Source organism: Eschrichtius robustus, chromosome 10 (assembly GCF_028021215.1).
Source record: "Eschrichtius robustus isolate mEscRob2 chromosome 10, mEscRob2.pri, whole genome shotgun sequence".
In the NCBI taxonomy this organism is placed as follows: Eukaryota; Metazoa; Chordata; class Mammalia; order Artiodactyla; family Eschrichtiidae; genus Eschrichtius; species Eschrichtius robustus.
The window spans coordinates 109,210,175-109,235,519 of NC_090833.1; the positions used below are offsets into that span (position 1 = coordinate 109,210,175).

The 25,345-nt window shown below is 40.0% G+C and overlaps 1 protein-coding gene across 3 annotated transcripts in view; it reads right to left on the reverse strand.

Moving 5' to 3' along the window:
• FBXO16 (F-box protein 16) overlaps positions 1 to 24,922 on the reverse strand; it is a 56,834-nt gene extending 31,912 nt beyond the window's left edge. For all 3 annotated transcript variants that reach the window (XM_068552507.1, XM_068552508.1, XM_068552509.1), the window contains exons 1-4: positions 24,854 to 24,922; positions 19,495 to 19,630; positions 11,001 to 11,036; positions 1,883 to 2,089 (exon numbers count right to left, since the gene is read on the reverse strand). In XM_068552507.1, coding sequence (XP_068408608.1) covers positions 1,883 to 2,089; positions 11,001 to 11,036; positions 19,495 to 19,593 — 342 coding nt within the window. In that variant the 5' untranslated portion in view covers positions 19,594 to 19,630; positions 24,854 to 24,922. The remainder of the gene's footprint in view (positions 1 to 1,882; positions 2,090 to 11,000; positions 11,037 to 19,494; positions 19,631 to 24,853) is intronic.
• Between the last annotated feature and the right edge of the window lie 423 nt (positions 24,923 to 25,345).

Below are 25,345 nucleotides of genomic sequence, written 5' to 3' on the forward strand. Positions count from 1 at the left end.
CAAATTGTTCTCCGTCATGGTTGCATCAATTTATCTACCAACAGTATATGAAAGTGCTTTTTTGCCCACACCTCCACCAATATAAAATAGTATCATTAAAAAAATGACTCAATCCATCTGAGTCATGAAAGATGGTATGATAATGAGGCTAAGCATTTTACATATTTTAGAAATATCTGCTTTTCTTTCTGTAAACTACTTGTTCTCTTCCTTTGCTCATTTTTCTGCTGGGTTTTGTTTTGTTTTTTTCTTAATGTAGATTTATAGTAGTTCTTTAAAAAATAAGGAAATTAGCTCTTTGCTGGCCATATGTTTTTCTCCCTGTGTACTTTTTTTTTTGTTTTTTTTGGCAGTACCATACAGCTTGCAGCAACTGAACCCTGACCAGGAACTGAACCCTGGGCCCTCGGCAGTGAAAGCGCAGAGTCCTAACCACTGGACCGCCAGGGAATTCCCTCTTGTTTACTGTTTGGATTTATTTATAGTGTTCTTTTCCATGGAGAAAATTTTAATTTTTATAGTCACAACTTAAAATCTGTTTTCTTTATTCTTATTTATAAAACATATATAATATATATACAAAATATATAAAATAAATAAAGATGTTAAGTTATATATTTTCTTTTGAGGCCCTGAATATTATAGAATACTCACAAAGGCCTCCTCCCCTATGTTTCCTTTGAGTACATTTTTGGCTTGCAGGATCTTAGTTCCCCGACCAGGGATGGAACCCGGGCCCTCGGCAGTGAAAGTGCAGTGTCCTAATCACTGGACCGCCAGGGAATTCCCTCTTGTTTACTGTTTGGATTTATTTACAGTGTTCTTTTCCATGGAGAAAATTTTAATTTTTATAGTCACAACTTAAAATCTGTTTTCTTTATTCTTATTTATAAAACATATATAATATATATACAAAATATATAAAATAAATAAAGATTTTAAGTTATATATTTTCTTTTGAGGCCCTGAATATTATAGAATACTCACAAAGGCCTCCTCCCCTATGTTTCCTTTGAGTACATTTTTGGCTTGCAGGATCTTAGTTCCCCGACCAGGGATGGAACCCGGGCCCTCAGCAGTGAAAGTGCAGAGTCCTAATCACTGGACCGCCAGGGAATTTCCTCCTTTGAGTACTTTAATGGTTTCCTTTAATTTCATATCAATCTTTTATCCTTCTAGAATTTTTTTCCAGATAGCTGCCCAATTGTCTCAACACCATTCATTGAATAATTCATATATCTTACTGCATTCATTTCCTATATCTTAAAAACTAAAGTTACCATGTTACACGTATGTGAATGCAAAGTAACAGGTAATTTCTGGTCTTACTAGACTATGAAAAGAATCAACAAAATGACTATCAGTTTTATATCTTAAATAATATACTTTAATACACCATGGAATTACTCGTAAGAAAATAATGGTCAGATCCTTTCCCAACCTCACCCCTGTGAGCACATCTGCCCACTCTGAAGACTTTTAGTCTCACATTCTTTTGTAATTATTGCATTAGCACCTTATTTTAAGCTTTTCTATTTATGAATGGCCTGCACTCTACAGTTTAGGATTTTACTGTAGTTCTGTGCTGTGCAATATAAGACTATTCTGCTGATGAACCATTACATATATGTGTATTTGTTTCCCCAGCTAGTTAATACTATTTTGTGGACACTTAGTAGTGTCTTACACTTTTTCCCGCTCTTGAGCACTAAATGCAGAGTCAGACACAAAGGAGATGAGGGTTAATTCAAACTGTACAGACTAGTCATACTAAGCATCTCATCTACTTCTTAGTTTTGTGTACGTGCTGTTTTTTACCTCAAGTTTCAGCGTTTTCTAGGCTGTCTTTACAAGATGCCATACAGTGCTTCTTTGTCTTTACCTGTGCACAACGACAAAGGCTTCGGGGATCCAGGAAAGAAAAGATATATAAAGATAACACCCTTGGAAGCTTGGTAGTAAAATCCAGAGCTTCTGCTGGAATTTTTTCCTGAAGCTTTCGACAGCAGAACTTTTGCTGTGACAGGGAGCAGCGTTCTAACAGCCCTGTCAGGATTCTTCTCCTTTGAGAGTCTGTCCATTTGTCAAACTGGGGGAAAAAAAAAGGAAAAGAAAACAAAAAAAAGCTCCAGGTTTAGTCTGACACCAGAGATGCATTGTAAAAAGAAGAGATAAGAATGGCATAGAAAGTGAGTTTAGGAATTTAGTCCTAATGAATAGCATGTATTTCTTTCCCTAACTAGTAAATTCCACGTTTTACCACTTATCTGTCCTTTCTCATGTTTGCGTGGGTGAGACCGTGCAAGACTGGGGTGTGGACACAGAAGTGCACTTGACCTCAAAACTTGGAGTTACATAAAAACAGTAAGTTGAGAGCTGGCCATATTCATAAACTGAGAATATATATACTTATAAAATACAGATCTTCCTCAACTTCTGATGGAGTTACTTCCTGATACACCCATCATAAGCTGAAAATATCATAAGTCGAAAATGCATTTAATACACCTAACCTACCAAACATCCTAGCTTAGCCCAGCCTACCTTAAACGTGCTCAGAACACTTCCATGAGCCTACAGTTGGGCAAAATCATCTAACACAAAGCCTACTTTATAATAAAGTGTTGACTATCTCATGTAATTTATTGAATACTAGACTGAACGTGAAAAACAGAATGGTTGTCTGGGTGCAGAAGGTTGTGAGTGTATTCATTATGTATCCTCGTGATCACGTGGCTGACTGGGAACTGTGGCTTGCTGGTTGCCCAGCATCATAAGAGAATATCCTACTGCACACAGCTAGCCTGAAAAAAAAACCCCAAAATTTACAATTTTAAATATGGTTTCTGCCTAATGTCTATCATTTTTGCACCATCATAAAGCCGAAAATTCACTAAGTTGAATCACCCTAAGTCGGGACCGTCTGTACAACCTCAAGAGAAGACACTTGGGCAGCCTCACTCCCCCAACAGTTTCTCTATTAACTCGTTAGAGATTAAAACGCCAGGACGAGAAACAAACCTTTGTGTTCACAATCGGAGATAAGGTATAGCAAGCAAATATCCCTGAGAAGGGGAATATACAGGGTTAAAGTTCTACTAATATGTAAATGATTGATATGATTGCAAAGGAAAAGTTGATAGGGGGACCTGGGAAAAAAGTACCAGAGATAGGAAGTAGATGCCAAAGTCATCTGGGGCATGCCAAACAAAAGCTTTGGTTACTTCACAGTTTTCCTCAGAGATAACCCCAAACCAGTCCCAAGACCAGTGACTGATCAGAGATAAGAAATTGAGGGCTGGCCAAAACCAAAAGAAAGCCTCTTAGGGGAACACCTAGCAGCTGAAGGGGCCATTACCAGACTCTAAATCTCTTTTCTTCTTTAGGCCATTAGAGAAGAGAAAACAGGGAAGTTTGGGGCTACTTGTATTTTGTATACTATTGCATTTAACATATAGAGGTTTATTAGTTATTATAAAGTAATCAGAATTTTATAATAAACCTTAGTTGTAATCATAAAATACATTGACCACCTAAAAAGGCATATAAAGTAAAAATGTATTTTTTATAAGCCTTATGACAAGTCAACTTTGTTATAATCATAGGATGTATCTTTTTAATTAGTAGGAATACTTCTTGATTAAAACTATTCACTGTTACAGATCTATTCAGTGACCCATGAATCTCACTTTGGAGACTATAATTCATGCGCAGGGGGTGGGGTTGGGGGGATGGAGAATCCTAAAATGAAAAAAAAAAACCCCAAAAAACCTTAACTTACAAATAAGTGAATAAAATGTATTCACGTGTGAGTGTTCCCAGATTTCTTCTATGTTTGTTTCTGCACAGTCCATATTTCCAACTCCCACAAAATGAGACTTCTTTCCTTTGGGGTTGGATTATTAGAATGAATATAGAGAAGTCGGACCAGAATGGCCAGGGCCAGGGGAAGGATCAGGCCCAAGAAGCTGCTTTGATCTATAAAATAAAGAGCGAACGGGGAGGCATATGGAGATAGAAGAGCTGCAGGGCTTGGGCTTGTAGGGAGTTTGGGGGGTTCAGACTGTAATTGCCTCTGCAGCAGTTATAGAGTGTGAGAGAACTGGGGAATGAAGGAAGGCGATGTGGGAAGTATTGTTATGAGTTTTGAATTGGATCCCCTGTGATTTTTCTTTGAGAGACCAAATGAATATTGGTAATCATTTTTTAAATTACTTTTGGGCAGTGCTATGTGGCTCTGTAGAAACTGAGCTACGTGGGCACCCAGGATGATTATGCTTACAAAATAATTTTTATGGGATATTATTAGCACTGCAAGAAATCAGAAATAACCTCAAATGCCTAACAAGAGTGGATCAGCTCAGCAAACTAATATATCAGCATGATAAGAGAAAGTATGGCATTACAGATGGATGGTGGATTTGGGAGTGAGGCCATTTGAGTCTCACTAACAACCTCTTAATTTCTTCATTTACACATTAAGAATAATTATACCTAAATTGCAGGATTGTCAGAGGATTAAATAAAATATGTATAAAATTCCTAATACGGTGCATGATTCGTAGTCATGGCAGTTAATATTATAAAATATCATAGTGATGTTAAAAATAATAAGTATGTGGGGTAAATCAATGTAAAAAGAATAGATATGCAAACAATTAAATTACAAAGCATAAAATTACCACGTTTGTACATTGACAAGGACGGGAAGTACATTTCAAATCACTGAGGTTAGCTCAATTACTTTCATGGACGCCCACAAAAAGAGAATGAGCTCAGATTGAAGAACAAGTGATTTAGAATGAATATAAAAGAACATTAGGATTATAAAATGCTGAAGAAATCTATAAAAGAAAACATTAAAACATTTTCCTCTAGGGATTAAAAAGATCATTACATTGGTTCCTCATTTATTTCCCTGATTAAAACAAAGATAATTTATATTTGGCTTTGATTGGTGTTCTTTGCCTCGAGGGATTTTTCCTTTCTAATTGTGTTTATTTAGGCTAAAAGAAAACTAATTTGCATTCCTTGAACTCCTACCAATTGAAGGTGGGTAGAAGACTCAGAAGAATGCTTAACAGTTGGGGAAAATCCCTTTGGAATTTAAAAGTGCTAGGAATAATCCAAAAAGCAAATAATCCTTTTTTAAATAGTTCCTTTTTAACATTATATATTATATGACACTATGCTATATTATATTATGCTATACTATCTTATATCATATCATATTATATTTTATAATTTTTAATGCCTTTTTATAGGGCTTTCTTGACAATAGAATTGTGAAAGTCCTATTTTCAGAGTAGTTGTTACAACGATTCTTGCTGCATTTTCAGGAAGTGAGGACAGTTGCTAGAGCGTCAGTGCCACTCATCTTACACCAAATAGCAAGGAAAGTTCCCGGGGAGTGAGGGGCAAGATGAAGACAGAGGCTTGTTATTTTTTGCTTACTGGTTATATTATCTTAATCTGCTTGAGTTTCTGAATCTTATTATCAAACACTTAATTTCACAATAAAAGCATGAATACATTATTGTTTTAAAAGTTTCAAATAGGTACTTGTAGAATTAAACATGAAAATCCTCTTTATTCCTTCCCATCAAATCTCACTCCATTCCCCAGTAATAACCACTGTTTACAGTTTGATGTTCATGCGTTTCTATGCATTTACATATACATACAGCCATCAATAGGGAAGCAGTTGAAACAACAAGGTCCTATTGTATAGCACAGGGGACCATATTCAATACCCTGTGATAAACCATAATGGAAAAGAATATATACATATGTATAACTGAATCACTTTGCTGTACAGCAGATTAATACAACATTGTAAATCAACTATACGTCAATAAAATTTAAAAAAAAATATAGGGGCTTCTCTGGTGGCGCAGTGGTTAAGAATCTGCCTGCCAATGCAGGGGATATGGGTTTGAGCCCTGGTCCAGGAAGATCCCACATGCTGCGGAGCAACTAAGCTCATGCACCACAACTACTGAGCCTGCACTCTAGAGCCCGTGAGCCATAGCTACTGAGACTGCATGCCACAACTACTGAGGCCTGCGCGCCTAGAGCCCGTGCTCCACAACGAGAAGCCACCGCGATGAGAAGCCTGTGCACCGCAACAAAGAGTAGCCCCCGCTCGCCACAGCTAGAGAAAGCCCACGCACAGCAACGAAGACCCAAAGCAGCCAAAAATAAATAATTAAATAAATAAATTTATTTAAAAAAAATAGGGAAGCAGTTAAATAAATTAGAGTATACCCACCCCATGGAATACTACACAACAGTTTTAAAAACAAACAAAATATAGCCATAAACATCCAGATATGCAATGAACTTCAGAGCATGATATTTTCTCCAGTCATTCATAGAAGTACACATATGCCATGATCTATTTATTCAATATACTACTGATACCATTTAGGTTGTTTCCAACACACACACACACACACACACACACACACACAAACATACACGTGCCTACACACACTGCAATATTCTTGTGCACATTTTTTCATGTCCCATGTGAATATTTCTCTAGTCCAGATAAACAGAAGTGGAATTATAGGTTCAAAGATTCTGCATTTAAAATTTTAATAGATCCTGTCAAATTGTCTTTTAAAAGTCTTTATTATTTTATATTCCCTCTAATTGTGTCTTAAGCATATCCTACTACTCCCCACTGAATGCTTACTTACACTGGATATTATTTATCTCTTCAATTTTTGCCCCATAGACCAAGAGAGGGGTTGGGAATCTCATTATTTTAATTTGCATTTCTCTAATTTTAGTAAAAAGAATATAGTTTCCATGTTTATTGGCCACATATATTTTTGTGTATTTCTCATTCTTCTATTGGCCCATTATTCTGTAGGGGTAGTTGTATTTTTCTTATTGATTTGTAGTAACTTTATATATCTCAGCTATTAATCTTTTTTCAATTTTTTTATTGATGTATAGTTGATTTACAATATTGTGCCAGTCTCTGCTGTACAGCAAAGTGACTCAGTTATAGACATATATACATTCTTTTTTTATATTCTTTTCCATTATGGTTTATCACAGGATACTGAATATCGTTCCCTGTGCTATACATTAGGACCTTGTGGTTTATCCATTCTAAGTGTAATAGTTTGCATCTACCAATCCCAAACTCCTAGTCCATCCCTCTCCCTGCCCCCTCCCCCCTTGGCAACCACAAGTCTGCTCTCTATGTCTATGAGTCTGTTTCTGTTTTGTAGATAGTTTCATTTGTGCCATATTTTAGATTCTGCATATAAGTGGTATCATATGGTATTTGTCTTTCTCTTTCTGGCTTACTTCACTTAGTATGATGATCTCTAGTTGCATCCAAGTTGCTGCAAGTGGCATTATTTCATTCTTTCTTATGGCTGAGTAGTATTCCATTGTATCTATGCACCACATCTTCTTTATCCATTCATCAGATATTAATCTTCATCAAGCAACTTGCAAAATATTTTCCTGTTTCTCTTTTGAATTTTAACTCTGATTATGGTTGTTTCCAGCAAGTTAAAAGTGATGCCATCTACTTTAATCAAATTCTTTATAACATTACAATTATTTCTAACAACATAGCAGAAGCTGAGAAAAAGTCTGAAACACTATCTTTTCAACTAAAATACTTCTGCTGGTGTTTTCTGTCCATTGGGAAGTAGTTGCCTTTTCTAACAGGGATTGAAGGGCAGAGAAGATTTAAGAGAAAATGGATTAAGTAATAGCATGGAACAGCAAAGCTGAAGAGCTTTTTTTCAGTTTCTCTTAATCATTTTGTTTGTAACTGTACAGAACATCAGACATTTGCCATGTGCAAATGTATGAACAAAAATGACATTCTATGGCTAAATATAAAATACTTTTGAATTGTTTATCATTGAATAGGTCTCATATTACATCTTGCCTCTTACTATCCAGATTGTTTTAAAAAATGACTTTATTTCTAATACTAGATTGAGCTTTAAAACCAATACTTAGTCCCTGCAATGAATATCCCAAGTAATGTTATGTTTAAATCAACATCCTTATTTCTCCTTTCTTTTTTTGGAAAATGCATTTCTTACGTTATCAATCTCTTATGTTGTTTGTAAAGTACACAAACAAAAAACTTAAAAACTAAAATGGAGAGAGAAAATTGAATAAAAGTAAATTGGAGGGACTTCCCTGGCAGTCTAGAGGTTAAGACTCTGCACTTCCATTGCAGGGGGCATGGGTTTGATCCCTGGTCATGGACCTAAGATCCCGCATGCCACAGGGTAAGGCAAAAAAAAAAAAAAAAAAAGTAAATTGGAAATATCCCCTTGAAACTTAATTGATGTGGCTTTCATGGAAGTATAAAGATTACTATGTGATCTAGTGAATTTAAGGAATAAGTTTGTTGTTAGGCAAAAGAGAAAAACCAGGGAGTATCATTTAGAAAATATTTATTAAATGTCTGATAGCATCAAGGAATGTATAACAAGGAGTATGAAAGAACCATGCCTACTGCCAATTGCAGTAGATAGATAATTAGCGATCTTTGCAAATATATATTTCTATTAGTTATGGTAAAAGAAAAGAATAAACAGGACCTTTTAAAAAGTTTGAAGACCTTGAACTTCATCCAGGGTGATATTGAAAATACTTAACAACTGGCAATGCTACCAACCAATCAAAACAGACCGTAGCTGGTCAGCCATACCACTGAGCACTGGCTGAACATTAGCCCTGGTTATATTAACTTAGGGATTTCCACTAATAGTAAGTGGAATGACAGTGCAAATATAGTCATTCTAAATAAATGTCTTTTTTAAGTTTCTGGTAACAGATGCAAAGTTAGTTTAAAAACATAAATAGAATATGAGAAAAACTTAGCTAGATTGCAGTATTTTTAAATTAATTTTTAGTGAATTTATTTTAGAATATACATATATATATATTTTTTTGGCCCACACCGCACGGCATGTGGAATATTAGTTCCCTGACCAGGGATCGAACCCACATCCCCTGCATTAGAAGCACGGAGTCCTAACCACTGCACCACCAGGGAAGTCCCTTTAGTGAATTTATTTTATAAAATTTTAGTACTGTTTTGAATAGGTAATACATTCACATGATTAAAAACATTCACATGGTTAAAACTTCAAAAGGTACAAAAGACTATTCACCTAAAAGCGCAAGTTTTTGCATAGCCGTGTTTTCAGTTCTCTTGGGTGAAGAGACTATCAGGTGAGACTGAAGAGGAATTTGAGGAGTCGTACGCATTGCTCAGAGACAGGTACTTTGATCATGAGGGACAATAGTCACTGAGACCGTGTTTCCTTTGAGGAAGAGTGTGAAAGTCTTTGTGCTGAGGATAGTCATATCTTGTTAGGTAAAAGCATAACGTTGTTACAGTTTTCCTTTGGAAGTTTAAGTATGTGTAGAGGGGTGTATATGGATACTAAGGAGTTAAGTGGATAAGCTGCGCTGGTTTCTAAGCTATCATCTCTCAGATCCAAACCCACCCCATATTCTGTGACTATGGAAGGCTAGGGCTCCGCAAACCAAATTTCTCCTTTGACGGCGGGCTCCCTGTTAAATACTGCCAATGGGGAGGGGTCACTAGAGGGAAACTGAGGGAGAAGAACCTCACTCCTTTCTGTTTCCTTGCTATTCCTGGCAGTTATCACCTTAGGTCTTCACCCTGGCAGTAGCAGTTGATTCCTGAATCCTGTTTTTTCCACACTCCCAGAACCATCATGCTTCCTCAGATATATCAGAATCAGCTGGGGGCTTCCCTGGTGGCGCAGTGGTTGAGAATCTGCCTGCCAATGCAGGGGACACGGGTTCGAGCCCTGGTCTGGGAAGATCCCACATGCCACGGAGCAACTGGGCCCATGAGCCACAACTACTGAGCCTGCGCGTCTGGAGCCTGTGCTCCGCAACAAGAGAGGCCGCGATAGTGAGAGGCCCGCGCACCGCGATGAAGAGTGGCCCCCGCTTGCCACAACTAGAGAAAGCCCTCGCACAGAAACGAAGACCCAACACAGCCATAAATAAATAAAAAATAAAGAAAAAAAGAGAATCAGCTGGCCATGATATCCTCTATTTTATTCTGTAGACGTCCCCTACAGGGATGGTCCCAGCTCCAGAGTCCTTTCTCTGGGCTCCTGATGTATCAGTGAAGCTGGTGGTAGCTACTTCCTGCATCTCTAGCTCCACGGTACCTCAGTGTTCCCTTTTTGTCTTTTCTGTCTTCTAGTATTTTTTAAACCAGTTCTATTTATTAAATTATGTCTGTTAAAATAACTGGCATGATTTCTTTTTTTCTGACTGAACCCTAACTGATACATACAGAAAGTACCAGTCAAACTTCTGAGGGAATGAGCAATTGCTCATTACCTTATGTCCAAACTGAATTCTTTGGGCTCCATGATAACATAACACAATATAGAAGTAAGTATACTTTGTTTTTTTTGGGGCGGGGGCAGTGTCACCCAACATGCAAGATCTTAGTTCCCCGACCAGGGGTTGAACCCACACCCCCTGGAGTGGAAGCGTGGAGTCTTAACCACTGGAAGTCCCACTTTTTAATTATTTTAAATTATTTTTTTATTGAAGTATAGTTGATTTACAATGTTGTACCAATCTCTGCTGTGCAGTAAAGTGACTCAGTTATACATATATATATATACCTGTATTCTTTTTTTTATATTCTTTTCCATTATGGTTTATCCCAGGAGATTGGATATAGTTCCTTGTGCTATACAGTAGGACCTTGTGGTTTATCCATTCTAAATGTAATAGTTTGCATCTACCAACCCCAAACTCTCAGTCGATCCCTCTCCCTCCCCCCTCCCCCTTGGCAACCACAAGTCTGTTCTCTATGTCTCTGAGTCTGTTTCTGTTTTGTAGGTAGATTCATTTGTGCCATACTTTAGATTCCACATATAAGTGATATCATATGGTATTTGTCTTTCCCTTTCTGACTGAGAAGTAAGTATACTTTAAATAGTTACCCATTTTCCAAGCAGAGCTCTTCTTTCTTCAAATACCTACAATAAATAAAAAAAAGAATGGAATGATTTCATATTTCACGGTTCAACATACCCATTACAAAAAAGACATCATTAAAGTATCAATAAATATTGACAGGCTTTTCATTATATCTACTGAGTATAAAACAGATTTTGTACCTGAAAAGGTACTTTACTTATTTTATTATTTTTTTTTTCACACACACACACTGTATTTTATTTTTACAAGAGATAAATAGACTGACACCAAGCATTGTACATGGATGACCACAACAAAAGCAACAATGATTGCAATTACCAAACATGAAACACACTCATACTATGTCATAATATTGACATTCAGTCCAGTAATCCTCCACTGTAACAGCTCCTTTACTTTGCAGTGAAAATTGATTTGTATATTCTTTGCCTCTGAGTCCTTGTTGGATTTTTTTTTTTTTAATTCAGACAGAAAGTCACAAAAATTATACTCATCCTCATCAGTTCACTCAGTCCCATGTAATTAATTTTTTTTTTTATCTTGATCTTTTGTTAGCACTTTTATGAGTTCATCAGTTTTTCATTAGAGTTCTGAAAATGCTTATTCATTCAGTTCAGCAGTACAGTCAGTTACCAGAAACCTGTACTTGTCAGAGTCTTTTCCATGAATTTCTTAAAGATGAAAACCTTTTATAGAAACATATTTGCAAAAGCATCAGAGTACACACAGAACTGTCTGTAAATGACATACTTATTTTTTTTAATATTTATTTTATTTATTTATTTGGCTGTACCAGGTCTTAGTTATGGCATACGGGATCTTCGTTGCTGCACGCAGGACCTTTTCTTTTTTTTTTTTTAGTTGCGGCATGCAGGATCTTTTTTTAGTTGCCACATGCGGGATCTAGTTCCCTGACCAGGGATTGAACCCGGGTGCCTTGCATTGGGAGTGAGGACTCTTAGCCACTGGACCACTGGGGAAATACCTTTACTTATTTTTAACTTGGGCAAAGTTTCTTTTTTCTCAGTTTCTCCATGTGAAATAATTCATCTTAAAGAAGAAATAATTTTTTAAAGGCAAGAAATAAGAAAAGCTGGGAATTCCCTGGCACTGCAGTGGTTGGAACTTCACGCTTCCACTGCAGGGGGCACGGGTTCAATCCCTGGTTGGGGACTAAGATCCCACAAGGCACTCGGCATGGCCAAAAAAAGAAAGAAATAAGAATGGAATTGTGAAGTGAAATCATTTTTGGAATTTGAAAGGAGATGAAAAAACTGACAAAGGAAAAACAGGAAAATGGAGAGCCTCCCCCAAATATTTCAGCATCAATAGTATAAGAACCTGTGAAATTTATGAGTGAGCGACTCTGTTTTTATATTTCCATGAGTTCACATATCAGGGGGGTGTACGTGACTTATATGTTTGTAGGATTAGAAACTTGCATATGTGCGCCTCTGGGCTTACAGCTCAGTGTTTATCCGTATAGGTTTGTCGTTATACACTATTTAGGATAGAAACCATGTCTTAGTCACCTTCTCCAGTGCAGAGTGCTGTACAGGGCATATTACAGGGACTCATGTTTGCCGGACTAAATGAATGTGATCGTGACAAATGAATATCCTTATGGATGTATCGGTACAATGTGAGTGTATTTCTAAACTGGTGAAGAGGTGTTTTTCTGAGCATCAGTCATTTGTATATTTGAATGAGTGAGGAAGGGACAACTAATGTGAGAATGTTTGGCGGAGGAGGGAGTTCTGGGGAGAGAAGAAGAGACAGCAGTGAACAGACGTGAATGTCTCTCTCACTCCTACACTACACCCTCTGTCAGCTTTCAAAATTGGGCCTGATGTTTTTCCCTTCCTCTTGGCACTATCTAAATTCTCTCGCACTGTTAAGATCGTTCCTATTTGGAAAGTAGCTCAGGCCTATTTCTTCCCTTTTGTGGAGGAGGACGAGGAGCTAATTTCATTCTTCCAGCAGATATGTTTTCCTTCCTTTTTCAGACTCTCGAACTCTACTTTCAAAGGGCATACGAAACGGAGATTGAAATAACTGGTGCAACAACAACCTCCAGGCCTGTAAAATGTCATCTTTGCTACTAACCACAGAACCTCATACATCACAGGCAGACACTTTTTATACTTTAGAGAAGAAGAAAAAGAATACCATTCTCCCTTTCCCCCTAATTAACTGCCACCTGGGCTACTAGGACCCTCAAATAACGGCAACAGATAAACTCAGAATTTCTAAGTGAAAATAGAAGAGCGGACTTCCCTGGAGGTCCGGTGGCTAAAACTCTGCACTTCCACTGCAAGGGGGCACGGGTTCGATCCCTGGTTGGAGAACTAAGGTCCCACATGCCCCAGGCGTGGCCAAAACAACAAAACAACACAAAACAACAACAAAAATAGAAGAGAACCTATAGAATACAGAAGATTGAAAAATCAGGATTCAAATATTTCCTGAACCCTTCTCTTGTGTCTAACCAAATCCTATCAATCATCTAATTCCCAGCCCAAGTCCCTGGCACCAGCACGTTTCCGGCACCCACTGACCTCGCTTCTCCCAGCTCCTCCCCCACTTGCAGCCCGTGCTCCACCTGGACTATCTAGGGTTTGATACTACCTGCCAGGTGATTCTGTTCATTTCATCTTCCCATGTAGATTACAACCACTTTCCCTTATACGCTCCACAGGCTCCACGGCAGGCTCTCAACAAACACCAGCTGATGGAACAACAACAAAAGTTTCGGACGTCCTAGAATTTTAGAGCTAAAAGGCATCCTAAGATCTTTTTGTTCAATTCCCTGATTTTAGAGGGGATAAGCAGAGGCCCGAAGAGTTAATCATTGGTTCCAGACTGTCTGTTCAGCTCAACTCTATACTTGGTTCCTCACTAGATCCCTGGTCTTCCCTATCCCGACCTCCAGCCCTACATTCTTTTTTTTTTTTTTTTTAGCTTATATTTAGTTGGGCAGATTGATACATGTTTTATTTATTTATTTATTTTTAAAACTTATTCGGCTGTGCCGTGTCTTAGTTGTGGCATGCGGGATCTTTGTTGCGGCATGTGGGATCTTTAGTTGTGGCACGTGGGATCTATAGTTGCAGCATGCGGAATCTAGTTCCCTGACCAGGGATCGAACCTGGGCCCCCTGCATTGGGAGTGTGGAGTGTTAATCACTGGACCACCAGGGAAGTCCCAGCCCTATATTCTCAGTGAACCGCTGCTCACACTTTGGCCTGACAGTGGGAAGGAAAAAAGATCAGGTCCCAAGACCACAACCTCCTTTCAAAAGGAGGTTGGGATGACCATCGTGGTGTCCAATGGTAACAGGGGGCATTGGAAAGAAAGGGCCACTGACTTGAAGGGGAGAGGAGAGTCAGCAAGAAGGTGGCAGGAAAGGAACAGGGTGGGAGGTGGAGTCTTTAGAGAGCCAACAACCAAGTCTAAGCAGGGTCCAAGCAAATCCAGTTCTTTACCAAAAGGCATTTAGACCCAAGCGGAAACTGATGGGAGTAAAGGGGCAGAGGAGAAACACTAGACAAACTCAGATCTGGTTCTGACTCTGCCCTTGACAAGAAATATAATTGGGGACAAATTATTTAATTGTCAGGTCCTCAGTCAGACTCAGAATCATATATTCTCTGGTTTGGAGCAAGTCTTCATTCCAAGGATTTGCAATCAGGTTTTTCATCTTTAAGAGCTGGGAAGCAGGTGGAGGGATAAATTAGGAGTTTGGGATTAACATATACACACTACTATATATAAAATAGATACCCAAAAAGGACCTACTGTATACCCCTGGGAACTATACTCAATATTTTGTAATAACCTGTAAGGGAAAAGAATCTGAAAAAGAATATATATATATATTTGTATAACTGAATCAGCTGGCTGTACACCTGAAACTAATACAGCATTGTAAATCAACTATACTTCCATTAAAAAAAAAAGAGCTGGGAAACGTATCGCTTCAAGTGGAAACGTTAAAGTGGGTCTTCTTTCCTTGCAGAATGCTGTAGTCTGTTTACACATCACAGTTTACTCAGAGCCTGCTGTTAAGTCAAAATCCCACGGTTGTTATTTTAGTCTGTTGACACTGCAGTTGCATATTTTACCATGTGACATCATTAAAGTTAGGAATAAGACATTTCGGGGCTCCTAAATTATGACAGATGTATGGTAGTTAGGTGCTTTTTCTCAGAACACCCTTTTAACATGTACTGTACTACATGTGTGAACCATACTCAAAAAGAAATGTTGATCATTTTCAATTAAAACACTGGATGGCAAAGAAATACATACTTTGAAAACATTCCTTCTCTCAAAGTTCACAATGCCTGAATTATTTTATAATCTGTTATATTTGCCTAAACTGATGATCCTATTTTTTTTAGGCGTCTACATTTGAATCCAATCTCTATGCTTAAAGCCTCCTGTGAAGTTAAAACCCTGTGACTTTCAGTCTGAGACAGTTACGTGTTTCACATTTTACTACAGAGTAGAAAAAAGGCAAAATTAAAAACCAAAAACAGAACCTCAAAATTAACGCTGATCATTGGTGACAAACGCCCTGTTTTAGAAATACACAGTAGCCCTTGAAGTTATTGTATGGACACCTTCTGCCAAGCTGTATCCTTGGCCATCTATTTTTAAACCTATTCACACAGTCAGAATGTTAGATCTGGAAGGGACCTTTGAGGTCATCTGACCCAACCCACTCATTTTCCAAAGGAAGGTTGTAAAGACCAGAGATCTAAGTGACTCACTGAAGTCAAGCAGGAGATTATTAGTACAGCTGATCTGGAACCTGTGTTTTCAATTCTCAGAGTTTTTGTTCTTTGTTTGCTTTTATTTATATTTGTTTTTTAAATTGTTTTAAAATTTGAAATATTATTGCACTGTATAAAGTAAAAACCAAAAACTCTTCTAACAGGCCTCCCTCCCACCTTCCCATGCCATCCAACTCTTTGGGGGAAACCACTATTAATAGTTTGGTATATACATATCCAAATTCCATGGGTGTGTCTATGTACGTTAATACACAGACATATGGGTATATACACATGCCAAGATTTTTTTTTTTTTTAATTTTTTTGGCCACACTGCGGCATGTGGGATCTTAGTTCCCCAACCAGGGATCGAACCCGTGCCCCCTGCAGTGGAAGTCGCCCAAGATTTTTAAAAATAATTTTACTCCAAACTAGAACCTAACCAAACCAAAATAAAACAATTTTGGAATAAAATGGGAGTTCTGAACAACAAAATAAATATCATCTTTAGAAATTATCATGAAATTTGACAAAAGCTATTCAGGAACCAAGGTAAGGCTGTGTCGTGCTTGCTATGATGCGTGGCCCAGATCCCCCTCCAGGATGGAAGGATTTATCCCCCCTAACTGTTGGGAATGCTGCTGGCTGACAGCCATGAGCTGGACAGATCTGCCCTGACCAAGATCGCATCCACTGAATGCTCAGTGTGGAAGTATAAAGGCCAGGCCCCCTGATGCAATGCAAGACTCTGAAGGATCTTCAGGGTGTCCTACAGGGTCCATGGAGGCCTTGTTGCAACTGCCTGACAGCCCAGCTTCTTCTTCTGCCCTAAACCTACATCCTGTTCTTCCCTCCCCACACCTCCCCAGGTATCGATCCTGAGAGCCTTGCCCCATCAACGCCCTACATGCCAATCTCAGAGTCTGCTTCTCCAGTAACCCAACCTGCAACAGGCAATCAGACAATCAGACAATCAAGATACTTTTTCTCCATGGCTGCTAAATCGATGAGGACTTCTCATTTTTCAAAGAAAATTTCTGAAAATCAAGACATCCAACGAATACGTATTTCAATTTGTCACTTTTTCAGACGTGTGTAAAACCTTCACAATTCTATGAGAAAACATATTTCAAAACTAAACACTGAAGTTTCCGGGGGCAGAAAGCAGAGAAGCTGCTATATAAACTGTTGGAGAACTAAGAGCATTGCAAACAGGTGCTCAATAAATAATTGTTGAGCTGAATTTAAAAAGACTGTCAATAGACTTGCTTGTTGCTCATGGCTGGATGAAGCCTGGATTTCTCTCTTTCTCTGCTTCTCCTTTTGTTTCGCCTGGTGCCTCCTTTTTTTGTTTTTTCCTATTTCTCGATCTCCTTTCCTCACTTCCTTTATCTTTTTCCCTTCCAGTACCTCTCCCTTTTACTTCTCAGTATTCCGATTGCTATGTTGGTTCCTCTGTCTCCCTCCCAAATTGGCTCATGTTCTGCATCAAATGAGTAGAAACAGGAAAGTCCTGAGCAGAAGGGGTCAGGATGGATGCTCTAGCTTTGCCAGAGCGATTAGCATATCTGTTAGTTCAGAGAGGCAAAGGGTCAGATCCAGGCTAAGGAAGGAGAGAAGTGGGGACAAGAAGGTCAGAGTCAATGAAGGTCTCAGGGAGTACAGCTGACCTCTGACTCCATTCCTTGTGCTTCAGGAAACACATCAGCCTCTGGAGATGCAGAGAGAAAAGACAGAATCGCAACCCTTAACACATTAGAGTCGGGACTTCCCTGGTGGTCCAGTGGTTAAGACTCCACGCTCCCAATGCAAGGGGCACGGGTTTGATCCCTGGTTGGGGAACTAAGATCCCGCAGGCCGCACGGCACGGCCTTAAAAAAAAAAAAAGAAAAATCATATAAAAACACATTAGAGTCAAGTGGGGAAGTCGGTAAACAGTGATGAGAGAAAAGAAAAGCAAGGGGGATTAGGTTTCCCCGAGAAATGACATTTCAGGTAACTCTTACAAGAGGCCGTGAGGAGCGCCCTACAAAGGCGTGGAGGGGATGAGAGAGCATGACTCGTGGAGGGGATGAGAGAGCTTGGCCCAGATGTAGGATGAGAGGAGGCAGAGGCAGGGCTTGAACTTCGATGCTGGTTGAGTCAACTCATGAAGGGTCCTCAGTGCAATGTGTGGGGCGGGGGTTGGAATGTACCCTTTGGAGCAGCGTGTTATCAGTCTTACTTAATAGGATTAGTTTGGTATTTTAGAAAGATCATTCTGGGACCAGAAGAGAGGATGGATTGCTAGGGATAGAGGCAGTGAAACCAGTTGGGGGGGGGGTGTTACTACAATGTGCCAGGCAAAGGGTGATGAGGGCGTGAACTGAGAATGTGGAGCTGGAGGTACACAGGTGAAAGGAGAAAAGGGGTCCGGATGAAGAGACCTAGGAGGAAGACTCAGAGAACTTCAAAACGGATTGGATGTGGGGGTGAGGGGGAGCACTGGGAGACACTCCTTCCTGAGCTTCTCATCTCCTAAATAGCTTGAAATGCCAGGAGCGCAAGGTCCTGACTGCCCTTTTCTTGGGCCATTACTCCAGGTTGTGCTGGCAGCAAGGAACCTTGAGGGGTGAGGTACTAACTCCCTTTAGAACCAAGAGCAGCCTTGCTAATGCTCAGTATGAAAGCAGTGGATTCCCTGGGCTCCTTGTTCCTCAGCTGTGGTGCAAACCCACTGTGTGTGTAGTATTTATCTGGGTCTCTGCGTCACCCCTGTGGCCCAAGGTGGGCCAGGAGAACCTGTGCAAACATGATGCTCACGCCCCTTGCTGCATTGTAAGAAAGTTCTTTGTCTCTGACCCAAGCATCTCTTGTCTTCTACTGTGCAACAGTAGTGACTTTGCCATAAGTAACAGGCTAAGTTATTAGCCTGTAAGTTGGGGAAAACCAAACCCTGGACCCAAGAGGGAGAAGGAAGATTTTCAGCTTGAGTGATTTGGTGTAAAGTGATGCCCTTCCTTAGGGGGAGGAACCGGTGTGTAGGAGCAAGATAATGAGGTCAGTTTTATTGATGTTGATTGTAATTTACTGTGAACTAGATATGGTCCGTGTATATAAGTATTGATATAGGAGCTCACAGACCTGTTGGAAATTCTGCCCCTAATTGAAGCAGGAGTAGAAATCCCCAGAGGTTGGCAATCTCACATGCCCGCATGATACCCAGCACTCCACCCTTGCAATGCTTTTTCTGGTGTACTCTGCTGGCACCTCCCCAGAATGCAGGTGGCAAATAAACTTCTTAGGAGAATCTGAGTAATGTGAGTAATCAGCTGACATTGACTCGTTTTATTTACTTGGGTAAATGTACAGCATTATCCAGTAACCTCAACTCTAGCAAGAAAACCTATTTTGGGGGGAACTCCTCACACATCACCCCCTCCTCTTTCATTTCCGGTGGTTCCTGCAAAGAAAAGGCATTTGGGGTGAGAGAGAGGAGTGACAGTGGAGGAAAGAGCAAATCTAAGACCTTTCTTTCTAGGCAGGAACTCTGTCTACTGCCAACCCTGGCCATGTAGCAAGCGTTCAGTTAAAGTTTCTGAAAAAGTCCTTCATTTTGTTTTTTTCATCCATTACACAGTCCTAAACAATTAATGTTTATATTTTGATAACCAAGATTTTAATACTTTTTTTTCTTTAAGGCGTGGACCCAACTGATAAAATAGCTCTTATCACTCACCCGGTTATTCAAAAGCTGATGGTTTAGGGGTGTCCAGGTACTCATCTTTGTCTGCATTTTGGGACCACCTATGTTTTTTGGAGGTGCAAATGCCATCATGAAATAACTGGATATTCTTCCATAAGAAAAACTACACCTGCAGAAGAAATGAATCATATAATCTTCAGAATACTAAAAATACTAATACCATATTAATCTTTTAGTACGTTGGGACCAGGGAATGGGAGGGATAACATTTATTGCGAACATTTTATATGTCAGGAACTTTTATGTTTGCTCAATTAAAACTCATAACAGGGCTTCCCTGGTGGCGCAGTGGTTAAGAATCCGCCTGCCTGCAGTGGTTGAGAATCTGCCTGCTAATGCAGGGAACACGGGTTCGAGCCCTGGTCTGGGAAGATCCCACATGCCACAGAGCAACTGGGCCCATGAGCCACAGTTACTGAGCCTGCGCGTCTGGAGCCTGTGCTCCGCAACAAGAGAGGCCGCGATAGTGAGAGGCCCGCGCACCGCGATGAAGAGTGGCCCCCGCTCGCCTCAACTGGAGAAAGCCCTCGCACAGAAACGAAGACCCAACACAGCCAAAAATAAATAAATAAATAAATTTTTTTAAAAAAGTAACAAATGTTCAAGTACAATTGGTGTCTTTAAAAAAAAAAAAAAAAAAAGAATCCGCCTGCCAATGCAGGGGACACGGGTTCGAGCGCTGGGCCGGGAAGATCCCACATCCACGGAGCAACAAAACCCATGTGCCACAACTACTAAGCCTGTGCTCCAGAGACCGTGAGCCACAACTACTGAAGCCCGTGTGCCTAGAGCCCGTGCTCCACAAGAAGAGAAGCCACCGCAATGAGAAGCCCGCGCACCGCAACGAAGAGTAGCCCCCGATCACCGCACCTAGAGAAAATCCGCGCAGAGCACGGAAGACCCAACGCAGCCAAAAATAAATAAATAAATAAATAAATAAATAAATAAACCTCATAACAATCTGATGAGGTGGTGGGTTTCAGCTCATTTTACAGATGAAGAAAATGAGGCTCACTGAAATAACACTCTCTGCCCAAATTTATACAGACAGTAAGCGGTGAACTGGAAATCAGACCCAGGTCTATTTAACTCTGCTTGATTTTCATTGAACCATGGGGGGAAATCCAGAATCACTCCTAGCTAAGAACATACCATATTGGCCAGAAAGAAGAAGTACTTATAAAATCACAGTGCAATATAAAAACACTCCATCTTTGTCCCTTGTGACCTTCTTCCTCCCCTCTTATCTTTCTGACATCTAGGTAACAAGGGTTCTAGCTTGATACCATATTTAAGAGGTAGAATGGTACAACAGACAAAGCCAAGACTTTGGATACAGACAGATTTGGGTTTAATGGGGGAAATGTGCTGTTTTTAGATGCCCAGTACTAAATATATCTTCCTTCATTTGATTAAAGCACTCTAGTTTCCATTAGGAATTACTTTTCCCTCATTATTTAGAGTCTGCTGTGTCGGTTAATCAAGGTGGCCTCCCACTCCCCAGTCATGAGACCAAGCTAGGCCAGTTTACTTTTTTTTGTGGGGGGGTGCTGTACCACTCAGCTTGTGGGATCTTAGTTCCCTGATCAGGGATTGAACCCAGGCCCACAGCAGTGAAAGAGCCAAGTCCTAACCACTGGACCTGCCAGGGAATTCCCCTAGGCCAGTTTACTGATGCTGGCTTATCCTTACTTTACAGCTGAGGTGGTCATTCAAAGTACCATAGGTGCTCTGAGCAGGCTAATAAGCTGTTATTGCTGCCTCAACCTTCAGAAGCCCCTTGTCCTTTCTTATTCATTTTGTAAGCCAGCTGATACAATAAATCAATCTCCTCTTTCGCTTCCATTAGCTAGAATCTATTTCTGTTGTTTGCAACCAAAACTTTTTACCTTATACAGTTTGGATCCTGGTTCTAAAACTTACTAGCTGTGTAACTTTTTGCAAGTTATTTAATCCATCTCAGTTTCCTTATTTGTAAAATAAGGATGTGCATATCTACCCTCAACTGCTGTTGCAAAGGTTAGAGAAAAAAGGCTCAAGCAGAATGCCTGACAGATGAGTGGTCTTGATAAGTAGAATCCCTGCAGCCTTTCTTAGAACTTCCTGTCATTTACAGAGTGCCTCAAAGCCCGTCCTTTAGAAGGCCACAACAAAATATTTTAAGGTGAAAAATATTTAAAGCAGACTGATGGTATTTTCAGTATGTATCCTCAATGTTTCTGCTTATTTGTACTTTTCTTCCTCTCTGTAGGTAGGTTTCATATCCAAGGAAGTGGTGCTGAGTGAGGGGGCTAGGACCTACTTGCCTGCCTGACCTCTGGCCTCCGAAAATTACAGCAACAAATACTGGACAGCTCTTTTAAAAAAAATCACTAGTTTTTAGCTGATAGAGGATTCCCCAAATGCTAGATCTGAAATTTTGAGGCTCTCACTTGACATGTAATATTCTCTCTCAGGTTTAAGTTAGAGCTGAAGATAAAGCCCATGTTTTAAAATCTCAGGGTTTTAAACAGTAGACAGTATCTTCCTACAGTTTTTTGCTGTCACCACTCCACTGGCATAAGGGGGAATAAGGGGGCTCAGATCAGTTCTCATATTCTTAGCTCTTAACAGCTAAGTTGCAAAAGGTGTAAGAAATGATTTCATTACAGTATTATTAATTGGCAGCTACAAAAGTACGTGAGCAGGCAAATTATAGGTACAAAGCATGGTCACTGAATCTAGATCTGCCCAGTTAAAAATCACATATTTCTTTTTTGTTATTGTTATTTATTCATGTTTGACCTTTCTTCTCTTTAAAGCAATTGGTTTTTTCTTTGTTTTATTTTAAATTTTTATTTATTTATTTATTTATTTTGGCTGCTCTGTGTAGCTTGTGGTATCTTAGTTCCCCGACCAGGGATTAAACCCGGGCCCTCGCAGTGGTTAAGAATCCACCTACCAATGCAGGGGACACAGGTTCGATCCCTGGTCCGGGAAGATCCCACATGCCGTGGAGCAACTAAGTCCGTGCGCCACAACTACTGAGCCCACGTGCTGCAACCACTGAAGCCTGCGCGCCTAGAGCCAGTGCTCCACAACAAGAGAAGCCACCGCAATAAGAAGCCTGTGCACCACAACGAAGAGTAGCCCCCGCTCGCCGCAGCTAGAGAAAGCCCACACTCAGCAACAAAGACCCAATGCCACCAAAAATAAATAAAATTAAAACAAAAAATTCTATAAACCCGGGCCCTTGGCAGTGAAAGTGCGGAGCCCTAACCACCGGACTACCAGGGAATTCCCTAAACCGATTGTTTTTAATCTTTTTCTTTTCAGGGCCATAAAACTCTTTGAGAATATGATGAAAACTCCTGCTGTAAGCTGAGAAGCTCTCTCTCTCTTTCCAGTTTGTGTAGGAAACAATCTGACTGATTCTAGGCACAATTTCTGATTAGGACAAAGTAGCTTTTTTAGGGCCTCGCCAAGGCCTTACACTGGTTGGTTTCTTTTTCCTGGGTCCTCAGAGCTAGAAGTTATTTGAATTAGGCTTTCTTCAAATCAACTTGAGGAAAGTTTGGTTTTCAGGAGTTGGGCCAGGCCGGGAGAAAGAGCCCTCTTGGTAATAGTCTTGCTGAAGCAGGCAAATGGAGGTGCCCTGCTCTGTCTTTTGTCATTATCCTTTTACAGTTTTTCCTCCTCCATCCATTCTAGATGATGGGCACCGTGCATATTTGCATGCCCACACCGGTTCACAGTATAGACCACTCAGACACTTTTATACAACATACATAAAAATAACAAGACAAAGCAAGTTGTCTTCCCTCCTTCAACATACAAAGCTTGCTGTTGCTTTTTTATGACCTGTTTTCCCCTTAATGGCTGTCCTTGAACATTCATCTTTAATTTTTCTTTGGATAAAAAGGAAGAAAAAGGGCTTATGGCCCTTGCCCCCAATGTGTGGTTCTAGTTCCATGTTTAAAGGCAAAGATAGGTCCTCTGGTAAAGTTCCAGTGGCCACGTACCTCCAATTCCATCTTCTAAGCCATTCTTCACACTGTCACCATTATTCAATTTCACTAAGGACCTTATTAGGCCTGTATTAGAGGTACAAAGACGAGAGTCTTGGCTATAATGGAGCTAACAGTCTACTGCTAGAGAGGTTTTTTGTTTGTTTGTTTGTTGTTTTTTTGACAAATAAAAAGGTATATATTTAAGGTGTACAACGTGATGTTTTAATACATGTATACATTGTAAAATGCTTACCACAATCAAACTATTTAACATATCCATCACCTCCCATAGTTACCATTTGTGTGTGTGTGTGTGATGAGAATACTTGAGATCTACTCGTTTAGCAAATTTCAAGTATACATTATTATTAACTATAGTCACAATGCTGTAGATAGGGTCTCTAGAACTCATTCATTTTATAACCAGAGGTTTGCACCCTTTGATCAATATCTCCCCATTTCCCCACCCCCCAACCTTTGCTAATCACCACTCTCCTTGGGAGGTATTTTTTAAAAAATACCTGTCATTTTTCAGCTCAAAAACCTTCAGAGGCTTGATAATGGCTACAGAATATCCAGGCTCCTCAGCATGCAAATCTAGATCTACTATGAATTTACCTCCACCTACCTTTTCAGCCTCATCCTCCTTTCTCTCCCTTCATGCACTATCTGCCCAGACACGCTGAACTTCAGATCAGAGAACATGGTACAAAACTGATGTTTCTTTGCTTAGGTGGTTTCCTGACACTGCTCACCTGAATCCTAATCTCAGTAGTACGTAATGGGTGCTCAATAAATATTTGTTAGGTCAACTGAATGAATGAATACAACAGTGGAGGGGAGGCGGTTTAAGGCTTAAAACTAGTGGAAAGGAAGGATAAAACTCAACATTAGGAACTGAGCACTGGAATTAAACTCAGGACGATCGGATTTTTATTTGGAGTTTACAGAGGGGAAGAGGATTGAGTTTCTGTACTAGCATACATCTCACCCATTGTACATTGCAGTATCGTCAGAGGAGATCAGATATTATCAGGAAATTATCAGGAAAGAAGGTATGGTTAGACTTAAATATGAATTCATCTGATATTCAACTAGGTAGAAACAAAGCAAAACTATAATACCGTGCAAAGAGCTAGTGCTTGATAGGCATAGAAACAATTATTTGTTGGTTGTTAATTTCAGAAATATGAAGCATCTGTCACTTGAACGGCAGCTGAAACGAAGCAAAATGTAATTCCCGGGGGGCACTGCCAAGGCTTGTGAGAGACCCAGGAGGATCTGAGAGCGGAGCTCTCAAACGAAAGCCTCCATCTTTTTCATGCACTGCCCACTGCTCTCACCTCTTTGGGTTCGTCTTTCTCTTCAAGCCTCCGGCACTGGTGTTGCCGTAGTTGCTGTTTCTTTGACTCTGTCTAGCCCCCACCCCTTTCAGTAGTCCAATCACCGTCTATAAATCTTTTCGCTGGCACCCGGGGTCTCTTAGGCAACAATGTGTGGTCTCTTGATTGGCCAGGAGATCCTGGAGGGCTGGCTCCAAAATTGGGCACACGGATAAAAAGAAAAAGTGTGAGCGCCAAGAGGGTGGTAAGGACTGCAATCTCCCAATATAATGCTAGTACGAAGATGCAGCCGATCCTGAAATAAACAGCCTTAAAAGCCCTCATTCAAGACATAAGTGTCTTCCAAATCAGGCCAACCTACTGAGCATGCCCAGTTATATCGTTCTGGTCGCTCCAGGGTTCCAAAATGTCAACTCCATTTCTCCGGGTTTTAAGAGTGGCCAACAGGTAAAAGAAAGTTGGAGGAAAAAGAATTCTAGAGAGGTTCAGTGA